Below are 15,409 nucleotides of genomic sequence, written 5' to 3' on the forward strand. Positions count from 1 at the left end.
TTTTTAATTGTGGTAAAATACAGGTCGCATAAAACGTACCATCTTAACTGTACAGTTCAGCAGCGTTAAATACATTCACACAGGTGTGCAGCCAACCTCCAGCCCTCTCTTCATCTTCCCAAACTGAAACTCTGCCCGCATTGAACAATACGCCCACCCTGGCAGTTACCCTTCACCTTTCTGTCTCTACGAATCTGGCTACTCTCGGGACCTCACATACGTGGAATCAAACAGTATTTGTCCTTCCGTGACTGGCTTATGTCACTTAGCGCCACGTCGTCAAGGTTCATCCAGGCAGTGGCTTGTGTCAGAACCGCCTCCCTTTTTCAGGCTGAATAGTGTTCCCGGGCACGTCCAGACCCAGTCATCCCTCCCCGACCGGAGATGCTGGAAGGGGCGGGGCCTGCAGGACAGGATGGGAGCCTAGGGCCAGGTGCTCCCAGGTGCGGGAAGGAGTAGGGGCAGCGCGAGGGCGGAGGGCGGAGGGCGGGGCGGGGGGGGAGGGCGGGGCGGAGGGGCGGCCCCACCCCACGGCCGCCCCGGCCCGGCCCCGGCCCGCGGCCTGCCGGGAGACGTAGGCCCGAGCCTCTCAGGAAGCAGGACTCGGAGTCCCAGAGAGCTCCGCGGCGCGCCTGCGGGCCGCGACACTGCTCGCCGCGTGGCCTGCCGGGACTTGTAGTCCAGCGCCTGCGGGCGCCCCGGCGCAGGGCGAGAGAGGGACTCGGTGTCCCAGAGAGCCCCGCGCTGGGCCACGACGCCGCGCGCCCTCGCCGTCGCCGCCGTCGCCGCCGCCGCCGGGCTTTCTCCGGCCGCCGCCGACACTGTCGCTGCTTCGCGGACTGGAGGGCCCAGGCATCTCCGGGCGAGCGGAGGCTGCGGGTGGGAGCCTTCGTGGGCACTGCGGAGCGGGCCGGGGGAGGCCGGGATGGAGCCCCCCGGAGGTGGGCGCGCTGCCGGGCGGGCCCGCGCCTGGGGCGGTTGGGGAGGGGGCCGGGCGGCGGGGGGAGTGGGGAGGGGGGAGGGCTCCGGGGGCGGGGTCGGCGGTGGGGGTGGGGCGCGGAGAGGGCACTGGGGGAGGGGTTAGGGGCGGGGGTCCAGGCGGGGGTCCGGGGTCTGAAGGAAGGGCGGGGGCCGGGGGCGGAGGTGTGAGGGGCTTCGAGGAGTGCCCGGTGTTGGGTGGCTCCTCCGGGGAGGCATTGGGCTGGGCCGGGCGAAGAGGAGAACGCGGCACTGGGGATCCTTCGGAGGAATGGCCCTTCCTTCTGACTCCAGCCCGCTCTCAACCCCAGCTGGTCCCCAGATGGTTGGAGGAGGGGGCGGCCGCCGGGTCCCAGGGGAGCGGGGAGCCCCGTGTACCCGGAACAGGGCACCGAGCAGGCCTGCTCTCCCTGCAGTTGACTGAAGCGGGTGAGCCGAGTTCCAGAGCCTCCAGGCAGGATTTCGGGGCCTCCCGGCGGTGCAGCGGATGGTCTGAGAGCCGCGCAGACATGGCTCACCTCAGGGGATTTGCCAACCAGGTAAGGGGGGCGTCTGGACCGCGGGCGTGTGTGTCGGTGCACGTGCGCCTGACACGGACCGCTGGCTGCAGGGTCTGAGAAAGGGCGCTTCACCAAGGACTGTCTGTTGAAAGTCGTCCTGGCGTTTCCGAAGAGCAGCCCCTGCTAAGGCGTGTGTGGGTTGAAGGGAGGAGCTCGTGGGGAGCCCTGTGATGCACAGCCGTGCGCAAAGCGGGGAGCAGTCTTGCGGTGCTCAGGCTTGGTGGGTGCAGGGCCGACTCCGGTTGGCTGGTTTGCAGCGTTCTGTGGGGCAGGAGTCTCCAAGTCTGTCAGCGTAGAGCCACAGTGCAGGGTCAGCGGAGGGCGTGCAGAGACGTATCTTGGGAACCGGGCCGGCCCGCAGGAACCTGGGTCTGCGCATCTGGAGGCATGTGGAAGGTCGGGGTCCACATGGAGCTTCGGCCTGGGCAGGGACGCTGGCCGTGTCCGGCTGGGGCAGGGGCTGGGGCAGGGGCTGGGGGGGGACGAGAGGGGCTGAGAATGGGATTTAGCAGCTGTTGGGAGAGTCGGTGTGCAGGGAAAGCCGAGGACACGTGTGTGCCTGTTTCTCTCAAAGGGGCTGGAAGGGGCTGCCCCTGGGCTGGAGGTGCCTGCCTGGAAAGCGCCCACTGCCTTTCTTTTTTGGTTGATTGGTTCTCATGATTCCCGACAGCCACTTTGAGGCGTCTGGCTTTGCCCTGGGGACCCTCCACAGTGTGCCCTGAGGCTGGGTGGCTCTGGATAAGAGTGTCGGGGCAGCCAGCTCTGGGCTTCTGGGCCATACGTTTCCCCCTCTTTTGTTAGTTCAAATCGAGTGTGACCCGAAGCTGATGTGAGGTGAGCCACCTGGCAGTTGGGTGTCCCTGCGTCCTAGCTGTTGGGTCTTGTTCTCCTCATCTTGTCGGCTCCAGCGTGGTTTAGGCTGAGCGCTGTGAGGTGTTGGGAGCTGCTCTTAAAGAGAACTTCCGTGGGCTGAGTCTGAGGATGGGTGCTCGGGAGGAACAGGAAGCGTGTGTCTGTGTGTGGGCGGCGGGGCTGGGGTCAGGGTCAGCTCCAGGCCCAGCTGGGCTCCTTGGAGAAACCTGGAGCGCCTCACACAGTTGCTGGGCAGGGCATCCTGGACCGGCTGTGGCTGCAGACGGGCCCCAGGGCCTGCTCGCTGACGCGGACGTGAGCTGGTGGGTTTTTGTTCATCAGTGACATCTTGTGTCTTAAATTACATGACTCAGATGCTGGGAGGGAAGCCTGGCTCGAGTTTATTTTTATAAAGAGCTATGGGAGTGGCTCCCGTGGGTCCCAGAATGAGAAATGGGAGCTATGAGCCCCCCCATACCTGTGTGCTGATGGTGCTTGGAGTGTGGTCTGGGCCTCCGGATCACATGCCCGGGGAAGGGAGCGCAGGCCCAGAGGAGCTGAGGAAGAGACCCCAAAGGAAGGAAGCCCCTTTTGTCCTTTTAGGGGTGGAGAGACTTGGTCTTTGTCGGTGGCAGGAAGCCTGACAGGACGTTGTTTTCTCTTGAGACGGTTGTCACTGTGGCCCTTCGAGGCGGCCCCTGCATGGGGCCGTGGGTGTGCTCCTCCACAGGCATGGGGGAGCCCTGCATGGCAGGCCCCTGCCTAGCTGGTTCCTGCCCTGCCTACAGGCTCTGGATGGCTGCAGGCAGCACCGCGTGCACATTGGCTGCCGCCCTTCGTGGGGTGGTGGGGGCCGTTGGGCACCCCTCATCTTGGAGGGTGACGCTTACGGCAGACGTATCGCTAAGCGGACATACATACAGACACGCTGCTGAGTGGCAGCTGCAGACCTGGCAGCCCCAGGGCTGATTCAGAGAACCAGGGTCTGGGCCCAGCGAGCAGCCTGAGCGATTGTCCAGACCACGCGTGTTGTCAGGAAGGGCGGCCTGAGACCCAGGCCCCGGAGCACTTGTCTCTCCTTCCGCTGGCAGGGCTGTGAGCAGGTTGTGTCTGTGATGTGCCTGTAGGGTTGGGGTCACGGCCAGGAGCCTTCCTGTCACGCTGTCTGCTCAGGGGACTGGCCTGTAGCGGTGGGAACCCAAAGAGTGTGAGAGTTGGGGCCGGGGCTCCCTGCTTCCCTGCCGAGCCTGGAATCTGGTTAGGGGTCTGCCCTGTCTCCCACTTTGGGGCCGTGGAGGGCTGGGCACCCTGCCTGGGGTATCCCTGGTCAGGCCGCTGCGGGGGACCAGCCCCAGCCCTGCCCCGCGTGGAGAAGGCGGGGAGCGTGTGTCGCTGGCAGAGGCCCGAGAGCTGGAGGGACAGCGGTGCCCATCAGTGCTGCCGGGCCTCGGTCCACCTCCGCTGGGTCTTCTCTGAGACCACCGCAGAAGGAGCGCTGGTGGGACCGGAGGCGTCCCCGGGGCCGTGCCAGCCCTGGCTCGGGCTGGGGCTGGGGCTGGCGTGCGGGTGAGTGGTTTGCTGGACCGGCCCCCAGAGGTGCGAGAGGCCCTCCTGGGCTGGCTGAGCCGAGGGGCACGGGCGGAGGGGCAGGCGGAAGGGGGCTGTGTCCCAGGCTCGCTGGCCCAGCCCTCCCCGAGGCCCCATCACCTGCCGCCCTCTCCCGGGAAGGCAGTTCGCTGGCCACTTGGGGTTGACACGTCATCTCAGTCTGAAGCCAGCTGGGCCGCAAACGGAGCTCTGCCTGGGCGTGAACCCCAGGGGTGCACGTGGGCTCTGTGCTCCCCAGGGCTGTCTCCTCCGGACCTGGTGAGCGCGGCTGCCCTGGGATGGGCCCGCCCTCAGCACCATCACGGACAGCGCTTAGCAGCCGAGCAAGTGGTGACGCCGCCGCTTTGGGTGGGCGCCCCCTGAGACGCCCTCTGGGTGATGGTGCTTGGGGTTTGGAGGGACGTGAGTCCTGGTGGATTTGAGGCCCGGCAGGGCTTGGAAAACCCTTTTCACCTCTGTCTGGACTAAATGCTATGCTCCCTGCCAGCCTTTCCACGGGTCCCACCCAGAGCTGCTGAACCTCACGTGGGTCCTGGGGCTGCAGCGCCTGTGCGGCCGCTCCAGGCTCTAAGAACGTGGTCGGTGGCGGGAGTGAGGTGATCTCAGAAGCCCAGGGGACCGCGGGGCGGGGGTGGGGGCGATGCCAGGGGTGCCCCACCCGCTCTCTGGTGCTGCTGCCTGCACGCAGCCCCACGTGGAGCTGTCTCGCCTTGGATGCGCTGAGGGTCAGGGACAAAAGCAGGGTTGTCACCGCGGATGCCCCTCTGCCACAGCGTCCAGGTGCTGGGACAAGGAGGTGCCGAGCGCCTCCTGCCCCAGCGGCTCAGCGCCTGTTAGGGTGGTTTTGTGCTTCTGCCTTGAGCACTGGGTGGGACGGCGTTCCGTATATTTGAACCTCCAAGATCAAGCACCCAAGAAAGTGTCAGTTTTCAGCTCTGCGCTGGTGTGAGGACTGATCTGGGGGCTCGAATGGGACTCTCTCTAAGGGGTGTGGCTTCCAGGTGCGCAGGGAGAACTCGGTTAACGTGTGCTGGGTTTGTTTTTTGTTTTAATTAACAGGCTTTATTTTTTAGAGCAGTTTTAGGTTTACAGGAAGATCGGTGAGAGTTCCGTACATCCCTCGTCCCTTCCCCTGGGGAGTCTGTTACAGTCACTGATCCAGTGTGGACAGGCTGTTTCTCACGAAGCCGGCAGGGCGCGTGAGGCTGGCTCCTGGGTGGTTACAGCGTCGCCCAGGGTCGTCTCACGGTCCCCGCCTCCCTGTGCTCCACCGACTCGTCCCTCCTAACCCGTTACTGTGCCTTGCTGGGCCCTCCCCAGGCGTGGGGTGTGGGCAGGTCGGGGTGACCTGCGTGGCCCCTCTGCCTGCCCACGGCCCTGGTTTCTTGGCGAGAGCCGAGGTCTCGCCGCGCTTTCTGGGGGCGTTTTCCCTTGTGTGGAGGGTAACTTTATCTTCTGAACGAAAAGTGATAAAGGAAGCGAGGAAAGCATCTGGGGGCACTCCCTGGCTCTTCGCGGCTCTTGGGGTCACTGGCTGCCCGGCCCGCCCTCTGTCCCCAGCACTCTCGCGTGGACCCCGAGGAGCTCTTCACCAAGCTCGACCGCATCGGCAAGGGCTCGTTTGGGGAGGTGTACAAGGGCATCGACAACCGCACCAAGGAGGTGGTTGCCATCAAGATCATCGACCTGGAGGAGGCTGAGGACGAGATCGAGGACATCCAGCAGGAGATCACGGTGCTCAGCCAGTGCGACAGCCCCTACATCACGCGCTACTTCGGCTCCTACCTGAAGGTGCCTGCGGGCTGGGGGCTTGCTCTGCGCCAGCCACGCCCGTGCCCGCCCCTCCGGGGAGCCGTCCAGGTTCTCTGTGGCCAGCACGGGGACGGCCCCGGCAGTCCCCGTGTCTGCTTGGGAGGCCGAGGCTGGGTCTGCTCCCACGTGGGCCTGGTCTGAAGGGCAGGGGTCCCGACAGGTGAACACGGACCCAGCCTCACAGTGGAGGGGGCCCCCAAGAAGCGACAGCCCCCAGGGCCAAGCGTGCATGCAGAGAGGGGCCTGGCCTCGTCCTGAGGGGGAGCCCTTGGGAGGGCAGGGCGTGAGCAGAGTCTCTGGGGTTGGCCGGCTCTGGAGTGGCCTGGCTGCGCCCGCTGCCCGGGCAAGGGTGCATCTGCTGGGAGAGCTCTGGGACCCCCGCAGCCGGAGCCTGGAGCCCTTCCCAGGAGGGCTTTGAGGGAGGGGGCTCGGCTGCTGACCGGGCACTTGGTCTATCTGCAGAGCGTCTGCAGCGGGGGCGTGGTGGGAGGGGAGCCAGGCTGGGCTGCCGCAGCCCGTCCCCGGTGGGCGTCCTGGCTGAGTCACCCCGGTGGGGGCATGTGTCGGGGTCCCATGCTTGTCGGCTGCCCCGTGCTGACGCGCGCTTCTCTGGTACCAGAGCACGAAGCTGTGGATCATCATGGAGTACCTGGGCGGCGGCTCCGCCTTGGACCTGGTGAGGTGTGGGCCACGCAGTGGGTGGCCCGCAGGGCGGGGGCCAGACTGAAGTTGTCTGGGGGTTGTCCTTGGGCCCTGGGTTCCCGTGACCTCCCTCCCTTTGCCGTCTTGGCACATCGGATGTTCCTTGGGACCCAGCCGGTGCTGAGGGGTCCCGGGCCTCTGCAGGCCTCTGGGGGGTAGGGTGGTTAGCTCCCCCAGGCAGACAGCTCAGGGGTGTGGCTGGGACTCCGTTCTCAGCTGTTACGTTTACAGCGAAGGTGGAGGTAGCGTGTGTCTGTCCTCAGAAAAGGGCCTCCCCCACACCCACGTGACGTGGCATCTGGAACTTCTCTCTCGAGAGTGGGTAAAGAAGTAGGAAGCCCCCGCCATCCAGAGGGTCACCCTGCGCCCGGTAGAGAGGAGGTCGAGCTCAGGCCTTGGCGCTGGCTCTGGGTGGCAGGGAAGGGAGGGTGGGCCGGCGTTGCAGGGGAGGCCCGAGTGTCTCCTCTGTGTCTGCAGCTTAAGCCGGGTCCCCTGGAGGAGACCTACATCGCCACCATCCTGCGAGAGATCCTGAAGGGCCTGGAGTACCTGCACTCGGAGCGCAAGATACACCGAGACATCAAAGGTCCCTCGGGGCTGTGAGGTGGCAGGCGGCTCTGGGGCACGGGGCTGGCGGTGCTCAGTGCGCCCAGCCTGCGCTCCCCGTGGCCTCGGAAACCCAGCGGTTCCATCTTGCTCTGTCTTCCAGAAGACACTGCCAGTAACGGACAGAGCTTTCTGAGTACCGTGTCCCTGTGCGCTGGCAGAGCAGCTCTGCACGTAGCGTAGGAGGGACCCTATTTAGGCCAAAAACATGGACTCTCGCTCAGGTCTTAGATCTGAGAGTGAGGTGTAGTTAGGGCAACCGTGCTGGTGTACACGAGTGGCCAGGCCACCAGGGAGGGACCTGGCTGAGGGGCTGACGGGAGGTGACTGGCAGAGTGAGGGGACGGTCAGGGTCACCTCCGCCTGTTGTGTGACTTGGGAGGAAGGGCCGTCGCTCTGTTTGTGGGATTTTTCGTAAGAGGCGACCACCACGAGGGCCCTGGAGCCTGGCCTGGGGGGAGCACGTGGCTGTGCCCCTCACCTGCTGGCAGTGCCCTGGGGCCCTGGTCAGGTCGTCGGGCGGACGCCGGGAGGGAGGCGCTTCCTCGGGCAGCTGCGTGCGGGCGGGAGCCCTCGTGGCGCGGAGGGTGACGCCCCGCTGTCCTTTGTCGGGCAGCTGCCAACGTGCTGCTCTCAGAGCAGGGTGACGTGAAGCTGGCAGACTTCGGGGTGGCAGGGCAGCTCACGGACACGCAGATCAAGAGGAACACGTTTGTGGGCACCCCCTTCTGGATGGCGCCCGAGGTCATCAAGCAGTCGGCCTATGACTTCAAGGTGGGCGCGGCGGGGGGTGGGGGGCAGGGTCGCGGGCGGGGGCGCTCAAGGTGCCCCGGCTGCAGTGGCCCCGTGTGGCTTTCCGTCCAGGCTGACATCTGGTCGCTGGGGATCACGGCCATCGAGCTGGCCAAGGGCGAGCCCCCCAACTCCGACCTCCACCCCATGCGCGTCTTGTTCCTGATCCCCAAGAACAGCCCACCCACGCTGGAGGGCCGCCACAGCAAGCCCTTCAGGGAGTTCGTGGAGGCGTGCCTCAACAAGGACCCCCGATTCGTAAGCACCTCCAGGCCCCCCGCTCCAGCAGGTGCCAGCTTGCATGGCTGGGCGGGTTCTGGCCGCGCTGGAACCAGGCCCCAGGGGGTGTGTGTGTGTGTGTGTGTGTGTTGCGGGGGGGGGGGGTCTGTGTTGGGAGCTGGGAGGCGATGGGGCCTGAGGCCCCTCCCCTGTGCCAGGTGCCCCCTCGCCCCAGCCTCTCTTGGTCCAGGGTGGGCTCCGCTGCAACCCCCGGCGGGTCTGGGGAAGCTCCAGAGGGCTCCCCCCTGGCAAGGACGGCGTGCAGCACCCCCCAGCCTCCCTGTTGCCCCTTCCCACCCGGAGGCCCCTCACCGAGCCCCCGGGAGCAGCAAGGCTGAGGCCCAGGGCTCGGCCCAGGCTGTTTTGCGCCTGAGCCCCCGGAGCTCGAAGGGCGGAGCTTGGCTGCCCGGCGCCAGGTAACCCGGCGCCAGGTAACCCGTGCCCGTGCCCGGCAGCGGCCCGCCGCCAAGGAGCTCCTGAAGCACAAGTTCATCACGCGCTACACCAAGAAGACCTCCTTCCTCACTGAGCTCATCGACCGCTACAAGCGCTGGAAGTCAGAGGGCCACGGCGAGGAGTCAAGCTCCGAGGACTCCGACATGTAGGGGCCCCGCTCGTCCTGTGGGGCTTCGGTGGGCACAGGGGCGGGGTCCCTGCTCGGGGGTAGGAATTGGGTGCTTGTTCCTGGTGTCGCGGGCCCAGCGTTCAGGGCTGTGAGGCCAGGTGCGCTTCGCGGCCCTTGTGACTCTTCCTCCTCCCCTTCAGCGACGGAGACCCTGAGGACGGAGAGCAGGGCCCCGTCTGGACGTTCCCCCCCACCATCCGGCCGAGCCCGCACGGCAAGCTGCACAAGGGGACGGCCCTGCATGGCCCCCAGAAGGTCTGGCTGTCCCCGCGCCCACGCCAGGAGGGTGGAGGCCTGTTCAGAGCTGACTGAGGGGAGGGCTGTGGGGGGGCACGTCTCCTGGGCACGTGTGCTCCCCAGGGCGGGTTTCCAGGAGACCGGAAACGGGGCGCCTGAGTTCGCTGCCCTGCTCACCCCTCCGCGCTTTGTGTTTGCAGTCAGCGGAGCCTGTCAAGAGGCAGCCGAGGTCCCAGTGCCTGTCCACGCTGGTCCGACCCGTCTTTGGAGAGGTGAGGGCCGGGCCGGGGGGCCTGGGGGGCAGGGGCTGTATTGCTGTTCTTCAGAGATGCTGCCCCCGCAGGGCCACAGCAAGGTACGCTGGCCAGCCTGCCGGTGCGCAGGCTTTCTGGGTCCCGTAAAGCCCACGAGGGTGGACCTGTGGACCCGGCCTTCTGAGTGGAAGGGCCAGGGATGGCTGGGGCAAGCTGGCCTAAGGTGACCCTTAAGTTCCCAAGCCTGCCAGGGTTCTCTGGGGTCTCAGGGCAGCTTTGATCGTGAATTACTGTCTTAGGACTTTTTGTCTTGAACCAGAAACACGGGGTGACTCTCTTGTCTAGAGAGAGGCCGGGAGATTTAGATCTTGGTGTTGGGTGTCAGGCCCTGGGCAGGGAGCCCTTAAGGACAACTCCCCAGTGGTCACGTGACCTGGTGTCTGTGTCACCTGCTCATGGGCAGTCGGTAGCATCCCCAGGAGCATAAGTCAGCCGGCAGTGGGTTGTGGTCAGGTCAGGTTCACACCCAGGGTGTCGCTGGCACCTGGAGCTCGGGGGAGGAGGAGGGGATGTTGAGCGTGGCGGCAGCAGAGCCTTTCCACGGAGGGTGGGGTGCGGGCACGGGGCAGGGGCGTCAGGATGCAGGCAGGCACGCTGCCACCTCCAGGGGCCTGGAATGCCTGGAGTGGGGGGAACGGGATTGGGGGGACTGCCCCTGGTTGTGCGGGCACCTGGGGCTGTGCGGCAGGAGCTCTTGGGGCTCAGCGTGGACAGCGGGATCAGAAGCCTGAGCAAGGCTGCCACGGGGCGGGGCCGGCAGCTCTGGGGCTGCGTGGTGTGTGCGCGTGTGTGTGTTCATTCGCGTCCCAGCTGCGAGGGGTGGGCCGTGGGCTGGGCCGTGGGCTGGTGTGTCTGGGTAGGGAGGTGGGTGGGGAGGTGGAGTCCCACCTAGGCTGGCTGGGGCCCCCTTAGGGTCCTGACGCTGTGGGCTGGGCCTGCCTGAAGTCGGCTGCTGGGGGGGTGTCCTGGAAGGTGTGCACCCGTTTCTGTAGTGTCGGGCGTGGTGGGGACGGGCTGACCAGTCTCCAGCCCCTCCCTGCCAGGCCAGTTGCAGGGACGGCATCTCTCTCCTTTGGGTCCTCACAGCCCCGCGGTGCTGGTGGCGCCTGGTCCCGAAGGTCGGGCCGGCGGGTCTGGCTGTGTCCTCTCACTTGGCGGACCTGAGCTGTGGGCTTCTAGGACCCTGGTCGGGGGAAGCCACGTGATTGGAGAGCCAAGGCCTGAGGACGCGGGTGCTGCAGGGGCAGGCGGGGGGTGGGGCGGCCACTGCCTCTCTTGGGAGCCCCGCCCGCAGGCATTCCGGGGACCTGCTGTCCCAGCTCTGTGTGGAGGGACCACGCTGCGAGTCACAGGCGAGGGGAGCAGGCCACCAGCCTGAGCCTCTGACCAGGCGCACGGGGGTCTCTCTGCAGCTCAAAGAGAAGCACAAGCAGAGCGGCGGGGGCCTGGGGGCGCTGGAGGAGCTGGAGAACGCCTTCAGCCTGGCTGAGGAGTCCTGCCCCGGCATCTCGGACAAGCTGATGGCTCAGCTGGTGGAGCGCGTGCAGAGGTGAGGGTGCTGGGGCAGGGGGGGAGGCCCAGGACGCGCTTTGGGTGCTCGCCCTTGGGACAGGAGGCGGCAGGACGGGGCCGCACCGGCTTCGCTCGGTGTCCCGGAGACCCCACCCCGGCCGGCACTGCCGGGCGGCAGCCGTGACGGGGCCTCGGGTCCGCAGGTTTTCACACAGCAGAAACCACCTGACGTCAGCCCGCTGAAGCCGCTGCGGCTCGCACACAGGGGAGAGAGGGGTCTTCGTCTTGAGCTGCCTTGTCGAGGACCGCGCTGACTGGAAACCCCGTGTGCTGTCGGGGCCGCCGGCCTCCCTGCCGGGCCACGCCCCCAGCCCCGAGCAGAGGGCCGCCCCGTTGCCACGCCCCCCTCGTGGCCAGGCCACGGCCACACTCGGCAGCAGAGCGGCGCCTGGCCGTCCCCTCTGTGGGCTCCCGGGCAGTGCGGCCACCCAGACTGAGGGGCAGATATGCCTCCTCCCCACCCGGCCCGATGGCCCTTGGAGGTTGTAGATTTGCCTTGTGGTGTTGGATCAGGTACCGTGTCTTCTCATAAGTACTTGTCAGCCAGAATGTTGTTTTTTAAGAAAAAACGAACTTCCTTGCTTCCCTAAATAGCCTGAGGGTAAGGAGTTGGTTTTCATAGAACGTTGAGAAGTTCCTGCCACTTTCAATAAAGACCTGACTTGGAGACATGGTGGTGGTGGCCGGGCGGGGTCCACAGCCTGCGCTCCAGGCCTCTGAGCTCGTCACAGCTCGCAGGGACCACGTGTGCCCACTGGAAGGAGAGGGGCAGCACGCAGGCATACAGGAGATGCCCTTTATTTTTAACCACACGCAGGTTAGCACAGCACACCTCCTGGGGGCTGATAAATTACGGGGACTTTGCTTTCCACTTTGCAGAGGTCTGTGGGGTGGGCGGCAGAGTGGTTTCTGCTGGACTTCCATGTGGCTGTGACCCAGGGGCCCTGTCCCACCCCCCGTTTCACCCAGCCTGAAGGGCAGGGTCCTGCTCTGGAGGCGCAGAGAGGGCAGGTGGGCACCAGCCTCGGCAGTGCATGGAGCCGGGCCCATTTCCACGCACATGTGTGTTCGTCCCGCTGCCCCACGGGGCCAAGGGAGTGACTGGGTCTTGAGGGGACTGTGCCCCTCCCAGGTGTCCCTGTGAGTGAGGCCCATCCACTGCCAGTCTGGAGGGGGGACACGGGACGTGCAGTCATGGGCACGTGCTGCTCTGCTTGCTCGGGTCTGTCCTCAGCCGGGCAGGGTGGGCTTCACGCCTCCTCCTCGGAGGTCCCGGCCCTCCCTGGTGAGGTGCTGGCGCTCTTGATCACCTCCATCCACCTGAGAAGAGGTTTCGGGACCGTCAGGACCGGGACCCGTCCCCCGCCCACAGCAGATTGGGAAGCGGGCGTGCTCTGACCATCAGACCAGTGGGCTTGCGCTCAACTGTCTTCCCAAGAGTGACCCCAAATAAGGAGGGCATGGGACTCAGCATGGGCCAGTTAAAAGCCTGGAAGCAGTGCTCAGTCCTTCCTTTCTAGGACCCAGAAAACCCGCCTCTGGTGTCCTCAGTGGAAGAGGGAGAGCCGAGGAGATACGGGGGGCCCTGGCAGCCCCCCGCGAAATTACCTCCCTAGCGTGTATTTGCTCTCAGCCCGGAAGAAGTAGACGTGGGACTTGAACTGGAGCTTGAAGACGTGCTCCTTGTGGATGCCGTCGGCCTCCGCAGGGAGGCTCACGCTGTAGCCCAGCAGCGGGAGGCTGGCCAGGGGGCAGTCATCCTGGAAGGCAGCAGGGCACGCGCTCGCCAGGCGCCCAGCCCCCCCCCGCCTCTCCCCACACGGCAGCAGCGGCGGGGCCAGGCTCGTTCAGAACCGAGGGGGTTCTGTGAGGGCGCAGTGGGCGGGCCTGGCGGTCCTGCAGTGCCAAGGGCAGAGCCCCCCTCGGGCTCGGTTAAGCACCCCTACCTGGTGAGTTTTGTAGAAGAACAAACAGAAATTGGTGAAGACCACCCACAGCTTCTGCCAGCCGCTACTGTTCTTGAACTTCCTCAGCAGGTATCCCGAGAGCTGGTTCTGGAAGGAAAAGAAAAGCCTGTGGGCACGGGTGTCCAAGAACCGCCAGCCCCAAGACAGCCACTCTTGCGGGCTCTGTCCTCCCAGGGGCCTCCTGGGAGCAGGTGTCTCCCCAGGGTCACCCCCCACAGGCTTCGCTGGCTCCGCACTGACACGAACGCAGTGCCCTTCCCCGTGCTCTGACGCTCTGCTCGTTGGCAGCTAACAAAGGAGGGTGGTAAAAAGTCTGGACAACGAAGTAGAATGGCGCTCAGTTTCTTTCCCGTCATCGCCAATCCCCTGTGACACGGAGCCCAGACAGGAAGGTTCTCAGGCGGTGGGGGGCAGGGGTGCCCCGTAAACAGAGGCCCACGCAGCCAGCGGCCCGGCCTGCAGCGTGGCGCTGTTAGGGAGAGGAGGGGCCGCCCCTCTCAGCCCCGAGGCCTGCGCCGCTCTGCGCTGGCCCTCCTGCCCTCCGGCCGGCGCCACCGCTTCCATCCTCGCACCTCACGCTGGGGCGAGGCACACGGGCCCGAGTGCATCCACAGACGGTAGGGCCCTCCCCATGACGCAGGCCTCTGCCCCCGTCGGGGCTGATGCTCACGAGGGCCCCGCGCCTCTGACACGTGAGGGGGTGGCACAGACGGTGGACGCGGTGTCCAGGGCCACTCCGCCGTCTTGCAGGCCCCAGCGAGCTGGCCACAATCCCCGCTCTTCCCCCCCCCCCCGCCCCCCGCCGTGTCAGGACCCACCCACGCTCCTCACCTGCTCTGCTGGTCCCTCCCCCAGCTTCCGCGGAAGCTCAGCACAAGTGGAGGCAGAGGTGGCCCAGGCGCAAAGAGGCTGCTCCCGGTGAGGGAGGCAGCCATCCCAGGATCCCGGGGCGACAGGCCCTTCGGAGAGAGCTCCTGACGGCGCCCTCCCGGCCCCGCCCACCCGGGCTGCTCTCCCCTGCCACCGTGGACCCCGGGTGTCCCATCAGCCCACACAAGCAGGGTCTCCAGTGGCCGCACCTCGACGGCCGCGCTGCGGTCGGCTCTGGAGATGCTGGTGGTGCGGTCCCAGCACACGTGCATGGCGGTGCTGGCCCGGTGCTGGCCCGGCCCCCCTGAGGAGCAGCGGGCCCTGCGAGCGTCGTCTTCCGACTCCTCCAGAGAGACCTCGTCGGAGGGCCCTGGGGGAGAAGTCAGCCCCTGCTCAGAGGAGACGGGACCCGCCCGCGCCCCCGGCCAGCAGCAGGCAGGGTGCGAGACCACGTGCTGCTCCTGCCAGAAGAGCTCCCGCCCGCCCGAAACGTCCCTCGTGGACGGAGAGCACGTGGGCCCAGCGGGCTGCCCGTGACCTGGGTGACACCCACAGGAAAGCTTCCTTGTCTCCTGGGGGCCCGGCCAGCACTCACTGCGGGGAAGGGGGCACAGCACGCTGCCCAGCGGTGCCAGGGCCGTGTCGGCGCTGCTCTTGGCTGCATTGATGGCAGCGTTCAGGTCCCTCATCCACTTTTCCTTCTCCAGCTGGGTGCTGCGGGGCAGGGCCGAAGCTCAGCCACTGGGCAGGGCCCCCTCCCACTGGAGGGCAGAAGGCCAGGGTGCCTGCTTCCCCCTCGTGCGCCCTATCCTTCGGGTCCAGAGGGCTTGTCAGGACGCTGCTGGAGGCCCAGCCTGCACCTGTCACGCTGGAACGGGGGTGCTCTACAGGGTACTTGGTTCCTGGAACGGGTGTTTAGGTCTCTGGGGCTGTGAAGCTGAAATATGAGACTGGGTCCTGGATCATAAATTAAGCTGCCAGGGTTTCCCGGTGGGAGTCCAGTGCCCTGTGCTCTGACATCAGCCAGGACCCCGCAGGATGGGAGCTGAGAGCCAGGCGCCGCCCGCCCGGACACAGGACGACACCTTTGGAAGAAGCTGGGGACGCGGGCTCCCACAGGGGAGGGACCAGGCACAGCGTCCAGGCCGCCAGGAGCTCGGGTCGCCTTGCTGTCCACAGGGTGTGGGGAGTGGGGAAAGCGTCTGTTTGCTCCTGTGCTACGGCCCAGTCAGCCTCCTGCTGCCCAGCTCCGGGGCGGGAGGCACGTGACGCTAGGCCTCGGTGTGGCCGCCCCGCCGGGCTCCCCCCACTAGCCCGCCGGCCCCCTCCCTTGAGCAGCCAGCAGTGTCACAGCCAGTCTCTGCGGATGGTCTCAATGGTCACAAGCTCCCACGGACAGTGAAGCTGCTCCTGCGGTCGCGTAGCTTTGATGCAGTGCTCGAGGGGCTGCGTGTCCCCGCGACCGCGACACTCTCACAACTCAGAGGGGACCAGGGCCGCTGGGATGCGGAACGCGGGCGGAAGGCCCTTACCTGGCTGCCACCACGACTGTCTTCTGAGCGGCGTAGATGGTGAAACAGTGCGGGACAGACCACTCATTCTCACGTTCTTCCACCTGTGGGCGGGAGAGGAGGG

The 15,409-nt window shown here is 66.4% G+C and overlaps 2 protein-coding genes across 3 annotated transcripts in view; one reads left to right on the forward strand and one right to left on the reverse strand.

The window, feature by feature from the left end:
- Positions 1–782: 782 nt before the first annotated feature.
- STK25 (serine/threonine kinase 25) lies at positions 783–11,604 on the forward strand. Of its 2 annotated transcripts, XM_060015773.1 has the most exons (12): positions 783–941; positions 1,395–1,517; positions 5,559–5,789; positions 6,430–6,486; positions 6,990–7,098; positions 7,735–7,892; positions 7,983–8,168; positions 8,645–8,790; positions 8,955–9,069; positions 9,252–9,323; positions 10,778–10,914; positions 11,081–11,604. In XM_060015773.1, the coding sequence occupies exons 2-12, from the start codon at positions 1,488–1,490 to the stop codon at positions 11,118–11,120; spliced, it is 1,281 nt and encodes a 426-aa protein (XP_059871756.1). In that variant the 5' UTR covers positions 783–941; positions 1,395–1,487; the 3' UTR covers positions 11,121–11,604. The 2 variants fall into 2 exon arrangements, with proteins under 2 accessions (XP_059871756.1, XP_059871757.1); XM_060015774.1 differs by lacking the exons at positions 783–941; positions 1,395–1,517 and adding an exon at positions 1,818–1,934.
- Positions 11,605–11,720: 116 nt separating this feature from the next.
- Positions 11,721–15,409, reverse strand: part of FARP2 (FERM, ARH/RhoGEF and pleckstrin domain protein 2) — a 92,101-nt gene continuing 88,412 nt past the window's right edge. Inside the window, exons 22-27 of the mRNA XM_060015771.1 lie at positions 15,307–15,389; positions 14,370–14,488; positions 13,984–14,144; positions 12,884–12,991; positions 12,546–12,697; positions 11,721–12,257 (exon numbers count right to left, since the gene is read on the reverse strand). Coding sequence (XP_059871754.1) covers positions 12,188–12,257; positions 12,546–12,697; positions 12,884–12,991; positions 13,984–14,144; positions 14,370–14,488; positions 15,307–15,389 — 693 coding nt within the window. The 3' untranslated portion in view covers positions 11,721–12,187. The remainder of the gene's footprint in view (positions 12,258–12,545; positions 12,698–12,883; positions 12,992–13,983; positions 14,145–14,369; positions 14,489–15,306; positions 15,390–15,409) is intronic.

This window comes from Delphinus delphis, chromosome 7 (genome assembly GCF_949987515.2).
Source record: "Delphinus delphis chromosome 7, mDelDel1.2, whole genome shotgun sequence".
In the NCBI taxonomy this organism is placed as follows: Eukaryota; Metazoa; Chordata; class Mammalia; order Artiodactyla; family Delphinidae; genus Delphinus; species Delphinus delphis.